Consider the following 24,266-nt stretch of genomic DNA (forward strand, 5'->3'; position numbering starts at 1 on the left):
ATATTAAAATTGTTATTTATGTTTTTCTTGGAAACAAAATTGAGCATATAAGATCCCTCATAATTTAAAATTAGTGTTTCAGTTATTGATTATTGGAAAACAGTATAACATTTTAATGTTTTATTTATGAAAGAACTTTATATGAACAACAACAACAATAATAATAATAATAGTTTGTATATTGGGTTAGAAATATGATAGCTAGAAATTAAGATGGTAAAAATAAATTTGTTGACATTATTTTGATAAGCAAAAGAATGAAAGAAATTAAAAAAAAAAAAACTTTAAGATAAAGGTTTAAGAATAATTATTTATGATTTATTTTAGTAACTAAATAAATAACAGAACGTTAAGTATATATATATATATATATATATATATATATATATATATATATATATATATATATATATATATATATATATATATATATATATATATATATATATATATAAGGTAGGGTTCAAGAGTGAACCAACCCTTATTTGAGAACTAAATGAACCAATATCAACCATTGATATTGAATGGCAAGATTGTAAATACATAAAATTAATTTAAACTAACCTTTTAAAATTAGGGGTAATATGGTACTTTGTTATTTGTCAGTTTTGGAATCTAGTAATAACTATCTCCGTTTTTTTAGCATGGTTCCACCAAAATATCAACTTTTTTTAGTTTGCCCACTACATCATATTTTTTTATTTTCATTTTGCTCAACCGTTTTGTTTTAATTTGTCCACTCCATCGTCTTTTTTTTATTTTTATTTTACCCATTAGATGCATTTCATATTTGAATAATGTGTATGTTTTTATTACATGAAGGATCAACTACTATTATAATAGTTATATAATATATTAATGTGATAAGTGAATACATATGTGTAATACTAAATTTTTATGTCCAACTGAAGGTATGCTTTATATTCTTTTATGCATGTACCATTTCAGAAGTACATATATGTATAGTTATGTACCGCTATGCTTTCATAAAATACGTATATGTATTTACAAGTTATTACTTGGTTTCATGATGTACAAATGTGTAAAATAAAAATGTTAACAACACACATGTGTAAAGTAAGGAATGTGTTAACAATACACATGCGTAAACCTTTCAGGTTCTATGAAAATGTTCTATAGAAGTTTGTGATTTTTTTGCTTCAACTCTACGTTCCTCTCATCACTGCCTTTGATCTACACATATGAAAAGAACGAGACTGTCTGTTAGTGTGAAAACATAACATATGATACAAACGAGACCTATCGTTCAGCATAAATAACTGTACACATGTGTATGACAGTATCTTAAACTCTTAGTATACATATACACTTATGTAACATCTGCACCAATACATATATATTATGGTGACCACCCTTTAAAATCACGTAAATAAAAACATGAATGTTGAAGATTGGAGGAAGTGTGACTTACATTTTTGTTCTTGTGACATGCTCACAGCAGCACTGTGTTTATAGCCTTATATGATAAAACTTTTTATGAACAAGTCATCCAAGAAATGTTTGTAAATATACCTACGAGGAGCGTGTGGGTGAAACAACAATCTGATCGTTCGTATCTGTAGCAAACAATACACAGATATGTAATAATTATACGATGATGATGTGCTTCTGGTTCATACAAACTAAACCAAACAATACACATCTATGTAATAATTTTAGGATGATGATCTGCTTCTGTTTCACCAAAAAATCTGCTTCTGGTTCATACAACTAAACCAAACAATACACAGCTAAGTAATAATTATATGATGATGATCTGCTTCTGTTTCATACTGATTTGTATAAATCTTAGGGTTTATACAAACTAAACCAAACGCTACACAACTATGAAAGTAAATCTTAAAATTTAGTTAAACGAACCACTTGACTATTTCAAAATCTATTAAAATTGAAGCATCATCGGATACTGAATATACCTTGATGTTGATCTCCCGGTGGTTGAACGGTCTGATCGATTAGGGAATTCGATGAAACAATATTCTGTTCACTAGAATGTGTCATGGATTGCTGAATTTACTGTTGATAATCTGCAAAACGAATTGGAAAAATGGTGATTGGTGTTGATAAGAACGAATAGGAAGATATCTTCAAAAGAAATTTGAAATTGCACGTTATGTTGAAGAGTGGGTGGTTTACTAGATAACTGCCATGATAAATTTAAAAAAAGAAAATTATAAATAAACTATATATGTTAAAAGACGATCCTACCCTTATTTTAGATTAAAGAAGATCTATGGCCAGGATTTGTTCGTTTTATTCATTAATTAAAAAGTGTTCACAAAAGAACATAAACCTATATAAATAAACCACAAAAAGAATATTTACCGAAAGTGAAATATCATTGTTCATAATTCTGATCGATAGAAATAAATAAAACACAATCTAAAGATGAAAGGTTATAGATTTGGGTCAACAACAACAATAATTTCTATTTTTTTAAAACATTGCGTACTTCATTATTCTTCGATTGGAAGCAATGAACTAATATCATCATACATTATAAATAAATCATGTTCTATATCGTATAAAATCTTCTATATCGTATAAAATTAGATTATTGTTTATTTTTCTAACTAGGTTATTTCCCATGTGACACACGGGTATAATAAATAAAAGTTGTATAAACTTTAAAGCTATAAGTAATCGAGATTACATATAAATTTAAATAACCGAGAGACATAAAATGCATTAGAATTAAGGCACTAACTCGGTGAGAATATGAATGTATTACAAAAATATAGAAATAATTCATAAATTTGTAAATATTGTTTACCTGGTAAATGGTGTTGTTGGTGTTATATTTTTTAGATCATACGTAATAGATTTCGACAAATTTGATAATGATAATATCTTGTTAGAATTATTGTTTTAAGTATCATTTTGGATCTATGATAATCCAACAACAGGTAGCGTTGGTATAAGCATTGTTGAGGGTACAATATGCAAGAAATAGTTAACTTTTGTTTTTTTGAATTAAAATGAAAAGATGTCATCATATTATAAAGAAAATATGTTTATGTTAAACAGAAATTGTTTTATTAATTTAATATCTCAAATTTAATTGGAAATAAAAACACTTGTAATAAGTTGTATTCTTCTAAAAACCAATAAAATAATTAAATTCAACTAAATTAAGAAAAATGATTTATCCCTAGAGATGGGATCAAATACAAACCTTAATATTGGTAACAACTATAAGAACCAACCACTATTAGACATGTGTCCTTCATTAAAAAAATTAGACAAGGGTATTTTAGACTTTACCCACAAGACTTTTTGTATTTAATTAATTCTAAATTTTAGTTATCCCCTATATTCATGCAATATTTCAAATCAAAATTTGAAATTTTCATCTTCATCTTCGCAGGCAACAATAATCAGCACACTTTCAACACACATCAACAAGAACAGTCAGCACAATGGCACGAACAAGCAACAATAATCAGCACACTTTCAACACACATCAACAAGAACAGTCAGCACAATCACTGTGACCAATATCAGCACCATATTCGTGAACAAGAACAGTCAGCACCACCTTTTTGAACAAGAACAACCAGCACCCGTGAACAATATCACACATCTCCGGCAAAAATATCATCAACATGAACAGTCAGCACCATCCCCGCCGGCCGTGAACATCTCCCTCAACAACAACCAGCACCCTTCAACTTCGCCCCCCAAAAAAACCCTAAAAATTAGAAAAAAGAAGATGAACAGTTGGAGATAAATGCTTACCAGATTGAAGCTTTTCTCGATCTGATCGAACCTATTCTAGCCGATTAGCACACTCTTCGTATCCTTGTTCTTACTCGGTCGATCAGATAACAACGATGGATGATTGAATAAATTGTGATTCATAGAAGTTTATTTCTTTTTATATTTAATTAGCACAGATAACAATGAATGAATTAGGAAGGAAGAGTTGTAGTTGGATACGGACGTAAAAAGGGGAACAATCTGATAGTTCGGAGATTTAGTGGGGTCCACAAATAGCACATTTACTTTATTACCCCTGGTTGTATAATTATATCTTTTAATTCTAAGGTTTTTAATTGTAATCAACACAAACCGTTGATCTAGAATTTGGATGGTTCAGATCTGTTCTTATGGTTCTCACAGTATGTGCTGTTTGTACAGGATCTCAACCCTTTATCCCTAAACCATTTGTTAAACATTGAGATTATCACACGTATTTTTAAGCAAATTAATTTGTAAAGATTGGCCAATTCGATATGAATAAAAGAAATTATATTTTCTAGCACGTAGAATATAATTTTAAATTGCTTATCTAAATTTTAATTGATAGTTATCTTTAAGCAAACTATAGTTATCTTTAAACAAATTAATTAGTAGAGATACTGGCCAATTCCTTTTGAATAAAAGAAATTATCTTTTAGCATGTAGAATATAATTTTAAATTACATATGTAAATTTTAATTGATAGTTATCTGAATTTAAAAAAAAATAAGTTGAGATAAATAGGAAAAATATATTTTTTTAGACGGGAAAACTCTATGGAAATCACCCTAAAGAATGACACGTGTCTTTAATAGGTTTACTTTATTATATGTATAGATATTAAAGGGAAAAAAGTTGCATTCCTCAAAACAATGTCATACTTACAAATAGTTTATTACATTTTTTCTGAGTAAGGGGTTGTGTTTTTTGGCTCTTAATAAGCCTCTTAATGGTTCAGACCTCTTACTGATTCAACATTTAATGGTTCAGATTGTTTGTTTCGCTAGCAGATATCTGAATGGTTCAGACATTTGCATCTGAATGGTTAAGTTTTATACTGAGTCTAAATGTTTAAGACCTCTAATCTAAATTGATCAGACATTTATCTCTGAACGGTTAAGCATTATACTGGATCTTAATGGTTCAGACCTCTTACTGGTTCAGCACTTAATGGTTCAGATCTCTTACCGATTCAACACTTAACCATTCAGAAGTTGTCAAACAGCCTTTAATTCTTTTTCCTAAAAATCTTTCAAGCCTAAATGGCAAAATCTGAAAAAATGAAACCCAACCCAACTCATCGCGAGAAAAAAAGTGAAACTGAACAATTTTCAAAAATACAAAACCTTTTAATTTTTAAGTTGGTTTGAGCCTAAAACCGACACAAACGATCCATGCCCACCCTTAACATATAGTAGGGGACTAAATATATTTTTATCAAATCGCTATTAAGATATATGTAATCATTAGTCACTCTTCGTATAAAAAACACATATCATATACTAATAAATACTAAAGTTTTTTTTGGAGATCACTCACTTGACCCCTGATAAATACTAGAGTTTTTTGGAGATCACTTCCTCCGGTATCCGGTATCTGCATATGTGCCTTGTACTATGGAAGATTCTATGCAAAACACTTAATATTTGGAAAACACGTAGAATAAAATGAATCACTCATTTTTTTAATCCGAAAAATCTAAAAAGTATATAAAAATGTTACAAATGTAAGATTTATTGTTTAATACACCAGAATTCAAGACAAAATATAAAAAAATTTAGTTTTATATAACCTACATATATATAGGTTAAATTACCTACATATATGTACGCTATGTATAGCTAAAAACATATAGTTTTTTATGTATATATAATAATACACATATGAATGTAAGAAACATAAAATTTAAAAAAATATGAATCTTAAATCTCAAAATTTAGTAAAGTTATTTTTTTTATTCTCATAATAATTAATGTTTTGTAATGATCATCCTTCTACTATGTAAATATCGATTAGCAAATTGATGCATAAATTAAATCACAAATTTTTGCAATTAACCATTTTTTAAATAGAACATTTTGGTGCGATTTTTTTCACCAAATAGTTGGTTGCATCCGTGTCATTAGGCTTATATATTTGACTTTTGACTAACCCATTCAAACCAAACGAACCTAACCGGTTACCCCCAATTTTTGAATACTCGCCTAATTTGAATTCATAGCTACCACCATCACTACCATAATTTCTTCAACCTTTTTAGAACAACAATCAATTTCATCAAATAATAAATGTACATCAATAAGTAATTTATAAACATATTTTTATAGATAGATTGGTCATGACAAATCTTAAATATGTTACTACCCATATGTGAAATTAGTTTAATTTACTTACCTCAAATCGTCATTAATAGAACGAGCGTGACATCTTGCAACTAACTAACTAGCTTTAGTTTTTTTTATGGAGATTAGCTTCTCAAACACGTTATGGGTTTATAGTGATGAAACAAAACTCTTCGAATAGGCGATCACAACATAATTTCTTTTACATTCTTTTATCTATATTCTATAGACTAGAATTTTAAGAGTCAAAAAAATAATAAATAAGGTTGCATACCTTTGTAAATACAAAAATCCACTGGCTAAATGATGTAAAGAACTCTTGAACCCTCTCTAGTTTTGCACTTTTTTTGTCATAATAAGTAGCAAACCACATGTTTAACTTTTCAAATTTGAAAACATAGCTAATATAGGTTTATATTTCTCATATTAGAAAACAATTTCATACAAGTAATTTAGGTTTGTATTTCTCGATTATTATAGCATTTGTTATTTTAATTTTAAAATATGTTGTTTAATATTTTTTTTATCTAGAATGGACACGGGAAGGGACGAATTGATTTGACCATCATAGTCTTGGACTTTGACACCTTTAATTTTAAATAGAAATGGGCCAAAATGTTCTTGGACTTTGACCCAAGTTCTAGTATTTATTTGTAATATATTCTGGTCCATTTCTGTTTATGATTTTATGACTTTTAAAATAGAATTGAATAATGTAGACGTCCAGAGTTTTTAATGATAATATGTAATCTTTTTAATAATATAAACTAGGTTATAACCTCGTGTATTACACGGGTTGACTAAATGTAATTATGTATACTAAATTAAAAAAATTATTCTTTAAAAATCTCGTTTATTACACGGGTTGAACAAATGTAATTTTATATATTAAAATTATATCTCTAAGAATCTCATGTATTGTACTGAATAAATGTAATTTTATATACCAAATAATAAAAACTCGTGATTTGTACGGGTTGAATAAATCTAATTATATATACTAAATAATAAAAAAAGTTATATCTTTAAAAACACTGTGTATTACACAGGTTAAATAAATGTAATTCTATAACCTTGTATATTACTCGGGTTGGATAAATGTAATTTTATAAACTAAATAGTAAAAAAATTATATATCCTTATAAACCTCGTGTATTATACGGGTTGAATAAATCTAATTATATGTACTAAATCATCATCATCATCATCATCATCATCATCATCATCATCATCATCATACTCAGTAAATCCCACCAATAGCAAAGCTAACGTAGCGTCTGAGGAGGGTAAGATGTAGAGGCTGCTTTCAGTGAGACCCCCGGCTCGATAGTAGTTTTGCATCAAGCCTTGGACATAAAGCACATAACACTAAGCAATCGGGACAAAGACTGATTAGTGGATGTTCCCTTTTGTCTTTCTATTATTAACGCCACCACATGATGATGATGCATTATTAACCGTCCGCCACTTTTAACGTTATTTTCACGAACTTAGTAAACTAACGTTAAAATTAGTGCAATTTCACTTTTTCCTTCAGAGCGTCCACACATATATATTATATGCGCATACCGCAAGCGGTGCGAATATATGATGTTCAATGTTTATAAAAAAAATATATAATATGTGCAACATCTTAAATGTTTGTTGTTAGAATCAATTCAATATTATGAATAAATAAGAAAGATAAAATACGAAGGGAAAGAAAGCATTATTTAAAAAAATATCTTTAATTTATAACTTAAATTTGAAGATAATATATTATTAGAAAAAATAGAATATTTATAGCTTAAATTGAAGATAAAATATTATTATAAAAAATAGAATGATTCTATCCGACATTCAAAGTAAGATAAGATTTAATATTAATTGATTATTTATCATTTAATTAATTGATATAAGATAAGTATAAAAATGCAAGAAATTACAAATGTAGACGCCTTCAATGAATGACACGTGTCACTTATTGGTTTCTTTTATTATATAGTAAGTATAGATAGATAGATTAGTTGATGTATATGGTTTGATGTGAATTTTAATGATAAAATGTATTATTAATGATTATATTTGTTAATTATTAGTTTATAAAGATTTTTTTTTTTTAAAAGCCGGTTCATATCTTTAAACCAATCAACCCGAATCTATATGTGTTATATACATTTCATTAAACTAATACAAGAAAACCTAAGATAAAATAAACTAACTATATGTTTAATTCAAAACATAATTCTTTAAACTAATAAAAGAAAACGTAAGATAAAAATAACTTAACTATATGTTTAATTCAAAACATAACTAATACAGACTAATCAAGAGAAATCCGGTTAACTAGACCAAATAACTTAACTATATGTTTAATTCAAAACATAACTAATACAGACTAATCAAGAGAAATCCGGTTAACTAGACCATTTTTTTTCCATGTCATTATAGCCTAGACCCTAGTGACATCTTAGGAGTGAGATAAGACTTAGTGACCATTAGGTCCTGTGGTCAATTCCCACAAGGAGATTTTTCCCAAATTTATTGGGTTTCCTTCTAAATTGATGTATATGCATTATTGTCTATTAAAGATGGATATGATCGGGTGTTCCGCTGGTGGCACATGATACTCCAGTGGTCCGTCAGTGATCCAAATTTGCCGACTCGCCGTTCAAAGAAAAATATACCATTTTTTGCTTGTTTTGTCGGCATCAAGTCTAGCTAATTTGGTTATAGTTCTTTCAAACCGTATACCATAGTTAGTAGTTTAGCCAAGAAATACGTGAAAATAGTGGTGGATCAGGAAATTTTTTGTTGGGCGTGCGGATGAAGTGTTCAATCATATTTTCAAGGGGTACGGTTGGTTTTTTTTGCCTAAAATATACATTAAATTTTTTTTTGGGTAAATTACATTTTTCGTCCTTTATGTTTGTATCGAATTGCAATAGATAGCCTTTAACTTCAATAATTACAGTCACAATCCTTTATTTGGAAAACTCGTTACACCTTTCGTCCTTTAGCACTAACCAAATTAAAATTTCCAGTTAAATTTAATCACTTAAGGGTATCCTGGTCATTTCATGTTTTTATTTAAAATGTTTCTTAATAAATAAATAAATTACATATACCAAACATATACCACAACATCAGCCCCCATATATCTCGATTCCTGTAACCACCTCCACCACTCATTTCCACTTCAGCCACCCTCACTCTCTTATCCCTCCATCTTCAAGAACCCAAATCATCCCTAATCTCCTCCTTCACTTTCAAACCAAACCCCAAAACCAAATGTCTTGTTCTACAATCCCATTCAGAATGCATCAGACCCGCCATTTTCAAGCCAAAAAATTCCACTTTTTTGGTCTCTGTGGTGGCAGCTGAAGCTGAGGTGGGTGAAGATGTTGATGAGGACGTTTCCGGTGGCGGTGGTGGTGTTGTTACGGTGGCTCAAACCGCGGTGGTCGGACCTTAACAAGCCGGAGATTCCGGCGATGAACATCGCCAGAAAAATAACTAACAATGTCCGATCCAATTAGGTTAAGAACCACATTAATCTTAATAATATTATTCGAATTCGTGTGGTAGGCTTTTAGGATTGTAAACGATGCGATTTGAGATGAAATTGGGTTGAAATTGAATTGGGGGGTTTGAAACCCCAAGCTGTATACTGCTTTATCTAGCCGGAGAAAATTGTTGTTAGAATATTGGGTTTCGGTTGATTGGTATTCTTCAGCGACGTCGTTACAGTATTTGGAGTACGAAAGTTGGGAGATTTGGTGTGGAATTGAGTTTGATTTTGTGATGAGAAAAGTGGAAATTAGAAGGAGGTGAAGGAGATTAAAAGGAGGGAATGAATCCTAATTCTTGGTTCCATTGAAATTTGAAATCCAGATTTGTGGAATCTTTACATTCTCTTTCTAAATCTATATGTCTGTTTCTCTCTATACATATATTTTCTCTCACTAAATATAATGTACCATCAACCAGAAGCTTTGTAGAGAGAGAGAGAGAGATACAGTAAAGACTAAAGAGATAAAAAGTGGGTTTTATTGAGTTTGGGGATGAGTAAGTTTTTATTGGTGATGAATGGGGAGGATGATGATGATGATGACGACGAAGAGAGTGAGGGAGCAGTTTTATTGATTATTATAATATACAATATAAATAGATAGGGTAAAAAGACATAAATGTCCTTATGTGTAGGGCATATGTCATAGTTAACTGAAAACTATAACTTGGTTAGTGGTAAAGGACGTAGAGTGTAACGAGTTTTCCAAATAAAGGACTGTGACTGTAAATATTGAAGTTAAAGGCTATCCATTGCAATCCGATACAAACATAAAGGACGAAAAGTGTAATTTACCCTTTTTTTTTCAAGGGGTGTGGCCGCCCACCCTGGGCAAATGCTGGGTCCGCGTCCGCCCATGCGTGAAAAGCTCTAATCGAAAGTTATATATATAATTTGGCTTATTTTCTGTGCAGTCCCTTTCATTTCCTAGTCAATGTGCATCTAGTAAGTAGGTGTATATGCATTGTTGGACTTGAGACTCATCTAGAGTTATTTGACGAATGTGACATTTTTTATTGTTTTCCAAAAGGTTCCCATCGTTTAAAACGTTACTATATTTGATTTTTTATTATCATTAGAACACGCAACATATTTGAAAATAAGATATACAAGTTCCTATATATATTAAAATTAAAATATCGTTCAATATATATTTTAATCAACCTGAGTTGTTTTATATATGGGCAAAGTTTTTTCATCCAATTTTTAGAAGGATTATTTGAAATTTTGTTTTCTTAAGTCAAGGGTTCAAGCCCCGCCAAAAGCTAAGTTGATGTAATTTAAGCCATTAAAAATAGATATGATGATATCTGTTATTATACATCGACTCTGAAAAGATCCTAAAAAAAAGTATATTGAATATTAGTATTTTCTCTTTTTGTTAGTTTAATGTAGATTTTCATTTTCATTTGTTTAACATTATAAAATTTCATATAACTTTCGTCATAATCTCTATCATATTTGAAAAAAGTAACTAGATAATATTATATTTCTACAAAGTAGAGAGATAATTAGGTCAACAAAATCTAAAACCAAACAGTAGTAAGAAATTCTAAACGAATAATCATATTCCGTTACCTTATCGTTAATCAGATACGCATAGAAGAATCCTAGAATCTGTTAGGGAATTAGAATCAAAACCGGATTGAACATATACATCCCTTCCCCCCACTCCTAAATGTTTAAGTTCCGCTACTATTTTGAAAGAATGAAAGTTAAAGCTTTGATGTTTGTTTATATGTTTAAAACTTTGATGTATAGATGTTTGCAAGATGAAACCTACATGTTTGAAACTTTGAATATTTTTGTCTAGATGTTTGCAAGAAGGTATGGACTATAAAGACTTGATCGACAGCTTTGCTTTCAAAAATGCCAGAAGAGTCGCAGATTCGCTTAAGTAAGTTCAATCGTTTTGCTACACCATTTTTTGTTTATTTTATAACAATTATCGTCGTATTGTGGTTTCTTGATATATAACTGATGGGTTTATATTAAAAAGAGTGGGCCCAATTTTTGTCTCGCCCGAGGCTCTTTTTTTTGTCATTCTCGGAGACGGCCTTGCTCGTGAGGTCTTGGGCTTGAGCATCATTACCGAACATTTGATATCCTGTTTGGTGGCCTTCAAGAAATTGCTAATTGCAAATTCCTCATAGATTGTGTGACCTTAGTCAATTGTCAAAAGCACTACAATAACCTTTCAAACAACCATTTTGATACAAGGTCGCTCATTCCTCAGCGTGTTTAGTTGAGTCCTAGCATAGTATCGTTGTATGATTTTCCGTTTTGAATATTTGTACTCCTGGCAATTTGATCCATCGTCGCCTTAAGGTCTACGAAGGATGTGTCTTATCCATATGTAGTTGCCACCTCATTCGCTTCAAATCTTAACATCGTTTTCTCACATTACTCGAGAATTTTTTTTCAGTTTCTTGTATCCGAGTGCTTACATCGGTCGACAACTTCAAATTGTCGATCGCAAAAGCTCCAATGAGAATTAGTTAGCTTTATACACCTATGTCAAATGTCGATTTAGAAGAGAGATCCCAACTAACCAACCATATATCGTTATGATTGTTATAAAAAAAAAAAAAAAAAAACCCTTGAAATTATGTACAAAAACGGGTGGGTCAACCCGCCTGACCGAGTTGTTTAACCCCCTCTTGAAAACATTTAACATTAGCAGAAATATAATCATATAAATAATTAAAAACATATGTACACTACATCACAATGCATGGAAAAACACCAATGAACCCTCTAATATATTCATAAATCACAAACTAAAAATAAAATCTGGAAAAAAAAAATTGGGAGGAAGATGATCTTAATACTGGGCAGGTGATGGTAGAGTTTCAGCCGACTGTCGAGCGGATTGGGCCGAGACCGATGCTTTATCTGACCCGCGAACATTATATCTTTCGTAAACATTTTCACGGTTTTCTGACCACCATGTCTCCGCTTGGTGTTCGCCAAATCTCCTACGGCTGCAAATACAAAAACAATCTTACCAATTTGATACTATTCTTCATATCAAGTTTGAAATTATAAAGATTATAGAGTTAATTACTGTTTTCGTCCTTGTGGTTTGTCAAAAATCACTATTTCAGTCCATTAGTTTAAAAATTGCGATTTCAATCCCTGTGGTTTCACTTTCGTAACCATTTCAGTCCATGTGGTTTCACTTTCATAACCATTTCAATCCATTATTCTGTTAAGTACAGGGACTGAAATGGTTACGAAAGTGAAACCACAGGGACTGAAATCGCAATTTTTAAACTAATGAACTGAAATTGTGATTTTTGACAAACCACAGGGACGAAAACAGTAATTAACTCAAGATTATATTACTTAACAATATAGTGCAAATGATTTCATAGATCATTTTCTGAAGAGTAGAATGCCATTTTCGTCCTTGAGGTTTGGCCAGTTTTGCGACTTTCATCCGAAGGTTTGTTTTTTCGCATCTGGATCCAAAAGGTTTGAAATCTTGTCATTTCATCTGGCTCGTTAACTCAATCCATTTTCCTCCGTTAAGTCAGGGGTATTTCCGTATTTTTTTGTTAACATAAAGGGCAATTCGGTCGTTTGAATACTTGAACATTATGCTAAATGCTTGTACATAAAGTGAAAAAGACCGAATTGCCTTTTAAGTTAACAAAAACGACGGAAATACCCCTGACTTAAAGGAGAAAAATGGATGAAGTTAACGAGGCGGATGAAAATGGCAAGATTTCAAACCTTTTGGATTCAGATGCGGAAAAACAAACTTTTGGACGTAAGTCGCAAAACTGGCCAAACCTCAGGGACGAAAATGGCATTTTACTCTTTTCTAAAATAAAGATTATTATTGAAAGGAAAAATTACAAGTTTTGTCCTTTATCTTTATACCACTTTTCAGGCGGTGTCCTTTTTAACGAATGTTGACAGGCGGTGTCCTTTTCTAGGTATTTTGTTGCATGTTTAGTCCTTTACACCCAACCCAGTTAAAAAAACCTGTTAATTGTTGACAGGCGGTGTCCTTTACTAGGTATTTTGTTGCAAGTTTAGTCCTTTACCTAGGTATTTTGTTACAAGTTAGTCCTTTACACCCAACTATTAACAGGGTTTTTTAACTGGGTTAGGTGTAAAGGACTAAACTTGCAACAAAATAGCTAGTAAAGGACACCGCCTGTCAACATTCGTTGAAAAGGACACCGCCTGAAAAGTGATATAAAGATAAAGGACAAAACTTGTAATTTTTCCTTATTGAAATAATACCTGAAGCGAACGCGTTTGAGATCTCTGGTTCCATCACGTAAAGCCACAAGTGTTATATAGACACCAGGCTCATACTGCTCAATCCATTCAGCCTCGACTTGATCAGGGGCATTATAGGTATTATTCCCACTATTGGATGCCGGATTTCTAGTTTGGACCCCATTATTCTCCCCTTGTGAAGCTGCGTTATCGGACGAATACTTATTTCCCAAATCTACCCCTGCACTTCCATTAAGAGATCTAGCATCTGAATAGCTATGATTCTCGTTTGACACGTGTATTGATTCCTTGGTTTCAGTGAATGTTTCCGTGGGGCCCGGTGTAGAAGCTGTGGTTGGAGAGATCGGGAGGTTTGGTTTTGAGTGATTGTTGGCATTTGTATCGGGATTTTGTACGATCGAATTGAAGTCCAGACCGTTTGGTATCTTTATGCTGTCGAGGTCATAGGATCCAGGTGGCAATCTTTCTGCCATATCTTTAAGCTGCAGTATATATTAATAAACCTTATAATACAAGTATATCATTGTAAAATAAACAACTTGAGAAGATGCAGAAAAAAAAAAAAAAAACTATTTTTCCAATAACTCGAGAACATGCAAAAAAATTTACTTCCCTTTCATTTTTTTCTTCTTGACTTATCAAATGATTTTTTTTTTTCAGTTTTCGTTTATGATTATTACAAAAAAAGGGTTATAAATAGTTATACAATATAGCAACTGTTAAAACTTAAAACAAATATAAAAATTCATGGTATGCTATTTTACATATAAATATAAAAAAAGTACGATAATTTAAAGATATTGGCATTAGTCAGGCATTTTTAGATGCTATTTTACATATAAAAATATTTACGTTTCAAATTTCAGTGTCACATTAGTTTAAATGTAAAATTGTAAATATGAACTAATATATATTAAACCTTATAGAGTCTATTGTTTGTCTTTTAATATGTTGTGTGAAATCTTAATTTAAAGAGAAATAAATATATATAATTCTTACTCATATGTTCAAAGTCATTTTTAGCTAACTCAAAGGAAAAGCTAATAAACTACAAACTAAGTTGGCAATAATATAAAAGCAAAGAATATAAAAACATAACTTGTATTGAAACAAAAAAAAGTAATAATTGTTGATTACTAATAACTGTCTCTTATAATAATATTAAATAAAGAATTTAAAACATATGAGGTCTTTTATAATAATGTGGATTATTCGAAACATCAGAAGGGTTTAAAAATAAGATCTAATAAAGGGTAAAAGGTAAAACTGAGATTTTTGAAATGGTATGTTTTGTACGAACGAACCCGCTGTAAAACAAGTCTCTGGTCATCAATTTCCTTCAGTTTCTCGCAATAACGAAGAGTAAGGTTCGTAAACTCATGTTCAAAATCGTAACCCTTATTATTCAAAAAAATGCTTTTGATTCTGGACCAGGCTTGAAATGCCGTTGAGTCACATTCAAGGACACGAACAAGTAACTCGTCTGAAAGCGTTCCGTAGATCCATTATCCATTGCAAGACGATGGAGTCTATTCTAACCCAGAAGTCATAGCTCGGATCATCACGGGTCGGACCGTTAATACCGTCAATGTGATGCAACACACCGTACGCGCGGGCATGTAGCTGAAAAAGAGTGGCCCATGAGGAATAGGAGACCGTAGTGCCATCCAAAACACGTACCTTGTTTCGGATGTCGGTGACGGAATAAACTAGATGAAGAAGATCGGTTTTTGTCGAGGTTTTGTCTTTATTAGACATAGTAATGCGATAGGCTAAGATTAAAAAGAAAACCGGAAGAAGAAGAAAATATAAGCCTAACTCTGATACCATGGAATTTCTGATTAACTGGATGTAAATAATACAAAGAACCCTAACTAAATGTCTAAATCCTTGAAAATCAGGGACAGATTATACAGGAAAATAAGTTAAAATAACTAGCAAAAATACAACAATCATATATAGAATTTATCTGTATATGCGTGTACTAAAATATAATGTAGAAGTTCAAAATGTTAAGTTAAAAAAAAAGTGATGAGAGGAACATTCAAATATAAATTAGTATTTTCGCATTACTGTTCACTATAATTAATAAAAAGGTGATTAGAGAAACATCTAATCTAATCTAACTTATAATAAAAGACTACAAATAATGCCACATGGCATTCTCTCCTTAAACCTCATAAATTTTATTAATAATTATTTAATAAATTTCTTTTAATATTAATATTAATAACTAATATATAGATATCATTTATTTTTATCCTTTGTCAAAAAGAACAAAGTCATTTTGGGGATCCGATTCCAAACAACACTATTTTGCAGATGTACTTGAAAAACTTAAAGAAGTATTTATCTGAATCCCAAGATCAATCATGAAAAAATACATTAGTACGATGAACAAAACGTCAAAACCTATAACTTCACAATTTTACGAGGTATAAAGCAAGTCCAAAAAAAAACCTTTGTTTTCAAAAATCAAGAATTCAAATTTCCAAGAAATCCTAATTCTCAAGAACCAAAAAGTCAAAGATATTTTGACTGAAAGAAAAAATACCTGGGAAGTAAGAGATTTGATCACATCTTTTGCAGCGGTAAATTTTGCAGACTCCTCAGCAGCCGATACCATTGCTTCCTGTGCTTGTTTTCTTGATTTTATTAGCTCCGCTTCTTGAATTTCACATTTATGTCTCAAATTCTCAACCTGAACAAAATATCCACATAAAAACTTAATAGCTTCACAAAACAAAGAGTAAAATGTCATTTTCGTCCTTGGGACATAGTTGTTAAAAGCCATGGCCTCTTGCGCCAAGGCCCAATTTCCTAGCAAGGCGAGGCAATTGCGCTTTAATTCTCCAGGTGATGGTTCATGTGCACATTTTAGCGAGCTTCCTAGATTCTGGAGAGTTTCTGGCCAAATTCTCTAAATTCTGGCAAGATTCCAGCTAGATTTCTACTTTTATCTAACGAAAACTATTTTTCTACACTAATAAACTAGCATTTATAACTTTTGGTACTAAATAGACGATATAAAATGTTATATTATAGCTTTAGTTTTATTTTATTTGAAGAATAGTATTAATTTTCTATTATATAAAAATATTTTAAGTTTTTTTTTTGCTGTGCGCTTTTTTAGTCAGGCACGCGCTTTCTTTTGCGCCTTGCGCCTAGGCCACAGGCGAGACCTATGTGCCTTGAGTGCGCCTAACGCCTTTAATAACTATACCTTGGGGTTAGTCCGGTTTTGCGACTTTCGTCCAAAGGTTTGTTTTTTCACATCTGGATCCAAAAGGTTTGAAATCTTGGTATTTCCATCCACTTTTCTATATTAAGTCAGAGGTATTTCCGTCCTTTTTACTAACTTTAAGGGCAATCTGGTCTTTTTCACTTTATGTAAAAAGACCGAATACCCCTAAAAAGACCGAATTGCCTTTAAGTTAACAAAAAAGACGGAAATACCGCTGACTTAACGGAGAAAAATTGATGGAGTTAACGAGCCAAATGAAAATGGCAAAATTTCAAACCTTTTGGATCCAGATGCGGAAAATCAAACCTTTGGACGAAAGTCGCAAAATTGACCAAACCCTAGGGACGAAAATGACATTGAACTCCAAAACAAAACATCATAGCTACATGTGTAAGTTTTGACCCATTTACTAAACGGGTCAATTAGTGCTAAAACAAGCTATAAAGATTTTGAGATTTACCTGTCCACGTAATTTAAGAACTTCTTGATTCAGGAGATCATTTGTTTTCTTTAAACTATCAGCAACATTTTTGGAGAAAGAAAGTCCGGACGTTGTAGGAATAGGTGTAGCAGAACGTGGCGGGCTTGATTTTCTCGAAAAAGGTGAAACCGGCCTGGACCCAGAAACCGACTGAGTCACAATCGGTTTCGGAACCATATAACGAAAATCACCTCCAGTGGCCAACGCAATGTCTTTAAGCTGTAACAAAGTATTCGTCTGCGAAGAACGACCTACTGGAACTGGAAATACATCGGCTTTTTTCCCTTGTCGAGCCGCTTTATTATCCAACAGTTTGATTAAATCTTGATTTGACGGTAATCCAGATTTCGCTAATCGAAGTTCCAGTTTATCTAATCTGTCTTTATTTTCACCGGAAAGCCGAGGCATAATGTTTCGTCGGTTAACAGCACTGGTTTCAGCCAATTTGGTTAACTTAACGAAACACGAATCGCACACGCGGTGCGGTTTGCTTGGGTTAGGAGCTAAAGCTGCTCGTAATGCTTTTCTTGAACTACAAGAATGACAATGAACGAGCCCGCAGTTATAACAGTTGTGTCGTTTTCTAGTGAACCCAAAAGCTTGTCTGCACGATGCACATTGAGATTGTTCGGTTCCCGAAACCCATTTGTGTAGACAAATTGCTGACGTGTAGTTTGACCCGCAAGCGATAAATTTCACGTGTCGGTCTTTTAACGATTCGACTAAAGTTGGTGTTTTTCGGTCTTCGATGTCTCCATGACCTAATCTGCCATTAGCGCCTTTACCCCATGTGTAAACCTCATTTCGGGATGTTAAAACCGCCACGTGGTAGTCCCCGCAAGCGATTTCGTCTACAGGCTCACCGGATAATTTATCTTCGACTAAACACGGTAATTTTCCGTCACATTGAGGGTTTCCAAGTTGACCGTAAACCGTACTTCCCATGGTGAAAACCTGTCGTAATGTGGTCAAACCTACGGTCAAACTATGCCCGCACGCAACTTTGTGGAAATTGTACTCGATCAATAACGGGACACATGTCGGTTTGAGCCGCGCCTCACGGTCTCCGTGACCTAAACGGTTTTTATCACCGTCACCCCACGTGAATAGCTTTCCGGACGAAACACCGGAACTCGACCGCGTTACGATTACTTCCACTACTGCCGCCGTGTGCCATACCCCACATGCAACCGCAATCGTTCGTAACCCCGATAACGATTCGACTTCTCTCGGGCAGGCAACGCTTTCCCGGTCACCGTGACCTAAAACGCCGAAAGTCCCGTCACCGAATGTAAAAAGCTGTCCGGTTGACGTTATCAAAGCCGTATGCCACGGTCCGCAACTGACCGATGCGACTTTAAGCCCCTCGAGCGATTTCGTGATCCGTTTCGGGACCCAGTGACTGACGTTTTTACCATGCCCGAGAAGCCCGGCATTGTGGGTCCCGTCTCCCCACGTGTAAAGCTCGCCCGACATCGTAACAGCGCACGTATGGAACTCGCCACACGCAACGAAATCGACGTTGCAAACGGATAACGACTCGACTAGACAAGGGGTAGTAACGTCTTTTTCAAACCCGTGACCGAGCCTACCACCCGATTCCTCACCCCATGTGAATACTTCACCTTGTCTAGTCACTAGAGCCGCGTGTCTCACCCCGCATGATATATGATTTACGTCCAAAACAACGTTTGTTTCTATCGGTTTCGGTAGAAGTATATCCGTTCTTGTGGTTAAAGAGGCTAAAGAATTAGTGTTTCTATCGGGGCCCACTTTGATAATACTATCGGAGATTACTTCACCCCATATATACACGTCTCCTAAAGCATCGTAATCATCTTGGGCTGACCCGTGACTAGAAGTACTTGGTTGACTAGAAACACTAACCCTAGAAACATCTGAACCGAACCCTTTGACTTGCATAGTTGTTTGGTCAAAAGGTACATTTGACCTTTCGAAATTGGAAGGATTTTCTAGACGGTAATTCATAGGGGAAGTATTTGAATTTGTACTAACAGAAGCGTCTGGGGAACTTAAATTTTGCGGTGCACTAACGGAACTGTCGCTTGCACTGTTTGATGTTATATCTTTATTGTCCTGGTATAATATAAAGTGGTGAACATAAAAAATCAGAATAAAAATATACATGACTAATAGATCTTAGCAAGACAGCGTATTAATTAATAGGCCTGTAAACGAACCAAACGTTCATGAACTATTCGTGAACTTGTTCAGCGGGAAGTTCGTTTATGTTCGTTTATTTAATAAACGAACGAACATGAACACAGTTTATTGTTCATTTAATTAAACGAACAAACATGAACACACGTTTTGTTCATTCGTTTATGTTCGTGAACGTCCCTTTATGTTCGTTTTGTTTATGTTTATTTATGTTCGTTCATTTATATTCATTTCAGTTTACATACATAAGTAGTAGTATTTATATGAATATTAAACATAAAAGGAACTTTCTAACTACTTACATAAAAATAACTAATTGGTAATTAGGCTTTCTAGTAATAAAATTGGGTTCTGCAATGGAATTTATCGATATTAATCACTAATTTATATAAAAAATTATTTCAGGTTCGTTTATGTTTATTCAATTATGTTCATTTATGTTTGTTCAATTATATTCATTTGTATTGTTTATTATTTGTTAAATATTCATTTGTGTTGTTTATTATCTGTTAAATTATGTTCGTTTAAGTTTGTTTGTTTATGTTCATTTACGTTCGTGAACTGTTCGTTTAGGTTTTAAACGAACGACCATGAACATAAAAAATGTGTTCGATTATATGCTCATGTTCTTGTTAGTTCGGTTCATTTACAGGCCTACTAATTAATGAAGATAAAGAAAAATGGTTTCTTTAAATGCACCCCGTTAAACTTACGTCAAAACCGAGGCCACCTTCACCCCATCCATCAATCTTGGAACGTTGTTTTGAGGATATCAGTGCTTTGAGGCCTGTAATCCACACTTCAGCCTCAACTTTGTCCTTGCAAATCTAGCAAAGAACAAATAGCTAAAATAATCAAACTTATAAACAAATTAAAAGCTACTTGTATTTTAGAATATTACTATTTAAAAACATTACTCACCAAATCAAGAGATCGTTTCCCGTTGTTATATATGAGAGAAAATGAAAGATAGTCCTTGTCAGGACGTAAATAACGCCGGAAGACAGCCTAGTAGCACGTGCATAAACGAGAAACATGAAATATTTACGAGAATAAAAAATAAAAATAAAAACTAAAGGATTATAGATACAGATACTTACAGTTCTTTGTCCGGGAATAATTCTAGACACCAACGTTAATTTCAAGCTCTTTTCACCACTGCTGGAAATCCAAATTAAAGATGATTCGTCCTGTGTATATTCAGATTATAAGTCATAAGCCATAATCACGTCATATATATACATTGGCAATGTGGTTGTTTGTTATGAACTTATGATATAGATACGTATAACATATATACTTTTTCAGTTCTTTTGCAAGAGATGAATTCATTATTTTTCTTTGCTATGTTCTTTTCTAAGGAATATGACGATATCTAGAGTTGCAAGTAGCGATAATTCAAAAAAGGAAAATTAATACAAGAAAAGATTAAGTTAATGGATCTAGTTTGATAACTCACGTGAGAGAGTCTAAACGGACAAAATTTGGGCTTCCCTTTGCGGCCATATTTTAGTAAATGCGTGCCCTGCTTCAGAGCAATTAATGCCTACAAAAGACAAGAAAATATTTAACAACGACATCCATCAAAATTTTAGGAGCATTGTGACATGCTTTGAACTTTTTCCACATGATTATACATGCGTAGATGTACCGCATACACACGTGCCAATCGAAAAATTTTAGTATATAGTTCATATGCCACTTCCACGTGTAGTCGTGTACCCCATGCCCTAACAGAATACGTACTAGACTACTAATTCTTTTACAGTATGCATTCAAACAGATAACTATTCAACTACTCGCAATCAGACAATGTAAGTTTCATAACTGATACATATGTCTACGTTATATGGTAACTTTTACTAACGATACATAACCTAACTCATAAACCAAATACATTCGGTCCAATGGTCCATAACCGACTTCCCGATCAACTACTAGAATATTAAACTTCATCCCAAAATGACAGCAATTTCATCAGGTGAGAAACCATATATCAGAAACACCATCCGATAGCATTGAATATGTACTAGTTCTTGTGCGGTATGCATTCAAACAAATACCTTTTCAACTACTGGCAATCAGTCAATGTAAGTTTCGTAACCAATACATATATTATATAAGTTCTATTATAACTTTCTAACGATGTATAACCCAACTCATACGCCAAATACATTAACTCCATAATCGACTTCACGATCAACCACTAGAAGTCTAGAACATTCAGTTTTAGCACTAAATGACATCCATAATCCAATCACCAAATTGGCAAATTCATCAGGTAATAAATCATATATCAGAAATATCATCCAATACATTTAAGTAGGGCTGCAAATGAACCAAACGTTCGGTGAACAGTTCGTGAACCGTTCGGCGGGAAGTTTGTTTATGTTCGTTCGTTTATTAACAAACGAACACGAACAAGAAATTTCGTTCGTTTAGTTAAATGAACAAACATGAACAGAGGTCGTGTTCGTTCGTTTATGTTCGTGAACGTTCGATAACGTGTTCGATAGTTCATTAGTGTTTTTAGTTTTTTAACTTTTTTATTTATTTAAATACTTCAAAATTCCGACAAATTAAATATCTAACAAGTGTCAGTGTATTATATATTTTGTTCATGAACGATTGTTTGTGTTTGTTTGTTTGTTTGTTTCCATTGTGTTCATGAACATTAGTTTGTTCTCATTTGTGTTCGTCAACATTCGTTTTTGTCCGTTGTCTAAAATTAACAAACAAACACAAACGAACACGAACAAGTTCATTTGCTTAACAAACACGAACATAAAATCTCGTTTGATAAGTGTTCGTGAACAGTTCGCGAACACATATATTTCTTAACAAACGAACACGAACAAGGTCTTGTTCGTGTTCGTTCGGTTCGTTTGCAGCCCTACGAGTTAAGTTATCCCCCAAATATACACCTACTATATCTAAATACACACTAAACAGTAAAATCCCCAATTAAATCAACATAAACTCTATAAATAATTTATTTCCTAATTTACTAGTGTACAATAGGCAACAGATTTAATCATTTCAAACCTAACAAGATCTCACTCATCTGATTATCCACAATATAAACATAACAAATATACCTGCTCAATGTCACGGTTTCCGTTACCGTAACTAACAAGATCTGCCATTCCATGTGACAGATTCACCGGACCACCACCAGCCGTCGATGCAATCTCCGGTCATCATCAACAACAACAACAACAACAATCACGCACACTACCATCAACCTCTCAAAACACACACAAATTCTCTTCACGAATCACGACACTGCAAAAAAAAAGGAAAATCGTCATATAAACCCTAGGAATCACCTGCTACGCACCTCAGATCTGTACAGTGTGCCAGCAATACCTTACAGAGGAAGAATTTGAAGTTGTTGTTGAATGTTTTGACCGCCGTTTGACTTGACGTGAAATTAACGGAAGAGGTTGAGTGTTTGGTTGTGTTCAACGGTGAATTGACGGTGGTGTGACGGAATCGGAAATGAGATAGAAGAATGTGGTCTTGCCGGAGTGAGCAGAGTTGAATAAATATTATATGTGACAGAAAAAGAGAATTTTTCTGGCTGTTTGGCGGAGTAAATGTTGGAACTTTTATTAAAAACACCAGTTTTTTTATTTTTATTTTATAGTATTAATATTAATTTCGGTTATATCTTTTTTAATTAATATATAATAATAATAATAACAATAATAATGATAATTACTAGCTTCCATGTCTGTTATGGACCTATGGTTTATGGTTTCAATCTTTTGACTTATGTTATTAATGTTTAAGGATATTCCTATTGAAAGTTTTACATCTGTGATGTATGATCTAAGGGTGTTGGGAGTGTTACTGTCGAAAACTGAATCATCACCATATGACACTTCGTCTATCTGATTTGAACATGTCGGAACCTGCATCTACTTGTAGCGGTGTTCTTGTGAACACTCCGTAACCCACCCCATTTGTCGTCTTCCAAACAACGTTTAGCTCCGCTTTACCGTTGCGGGTTATGGCACCTGTTTGTGCTACCTGATTGCTAGTGGGTTGGGGCTTGTGACGGTGTAGCTGAGCTACCCATAGGGGGTTCTTGACCGATGCATTGTGTACCTTAAGAATGTAAGTATAGGTGTATATAGGTATTTAATGTGTGTAGTTAAACGTAAATTTGCAAGAGTTGAGTATTTAGAATTTTATAGACTCGTTTTTAGTTATATTCATTTAATTTTATAACATCCAATCATTAGAATTTTATAGACTCGTTTTGGTTATATTTATTCATTTAAGTTTATAACATCGAATGATTTTGATTGATGTAAATATGGTTGATCTAATGGTAATGGTGATATCATTATTAGAATTCATGTCCAATCAAATGCTTATTTGGGTTATATGTCTAACATAAATGTCTTTTTATAGGCGTTTTTATAAGGGGATTCTATTCGC

At 32.8% G+C, this 24,266-nt stretch overlaps 1 protein-coding gene and 1 long non-coding RNA gene across 3 annotated transcripts; both read right to left on the bottom strand.

Annotated features, from left to right (window-relative positions):
* Positions 1–1,007: 1,007 nt before the first annotated feature.
* Positions 1,008–1,981, bottom strand: LOC118492426. Its single transcript, XR_004893657.1, has 3 exons — positions 1,938–1,981; positions 1,433–1,577; positions 1,008–1,194 (listed from the first exon to the last, which is right to left on the bottom strand). It is a non-coding gene; the product is annotated as an uncharacterized LOC118492426 (long non-coding RNA).
* Positions 1,982–12,330: 10,349 nt separating this feature from the next.
* Positions 12,331–23,401, bottom strand: LOC110942255 (PH, RCC1 and FYVE domains-containing protein 1). Of its 2 annotated transcripts, none has more exons than XM_022184007.2 (10): positions 23,187–23,401; positions 22,916–23,102; positions 21,277–21,363; positions 20,918–21,007; positions 20,739–20,825; positions 20,531–20,644; positions 17,616–19,733; positions 16,466–16,612; positions 13,912–14,393; positions 12,331–12,638 (listed from the first exon to the last, which is right to left on the bottom strand). In XM_022184007.2, exons 2-10 carry the CDS (start codon positions 22,961–22,963, stop codon positions 12,479–12,481), a joined length of 3,333 nt encoding a protein of 1,110 aa, XP_022039699.1. In that variant the 5' UTR covers positions 22,964–23,102; positions 23,187–23,401; the 3' UTR covers positions 12,331–12,478. The 2 variants fall into 2 exon arrangements, with proteins under 2 accessions (XP_022039699.1, XP_022039700.1); XM_022184008.2 differs by having other exon boundaries at positions 23,192–23,400.
* Positions 23,402–24,266: the final 865 nt, after the last annotated feature.

The sequence above is a fragment of the Helianthus annuus genome, chromosome 5 (genome assembly GCF_002127325.2).
Source record: "Helianthus annuus cultivar XRQ/B chromosome 5, HanXRQr2.0-SUNRISE, whole genome shotgun sequence".
In the NCBI taxonomy this organism is placed as follows: Eukaryota; Viridiplantae; Streptophyta; class Magnoliopsida; order Asterales; family Asteraceae; genus Helianthus; species Helianthus annuus.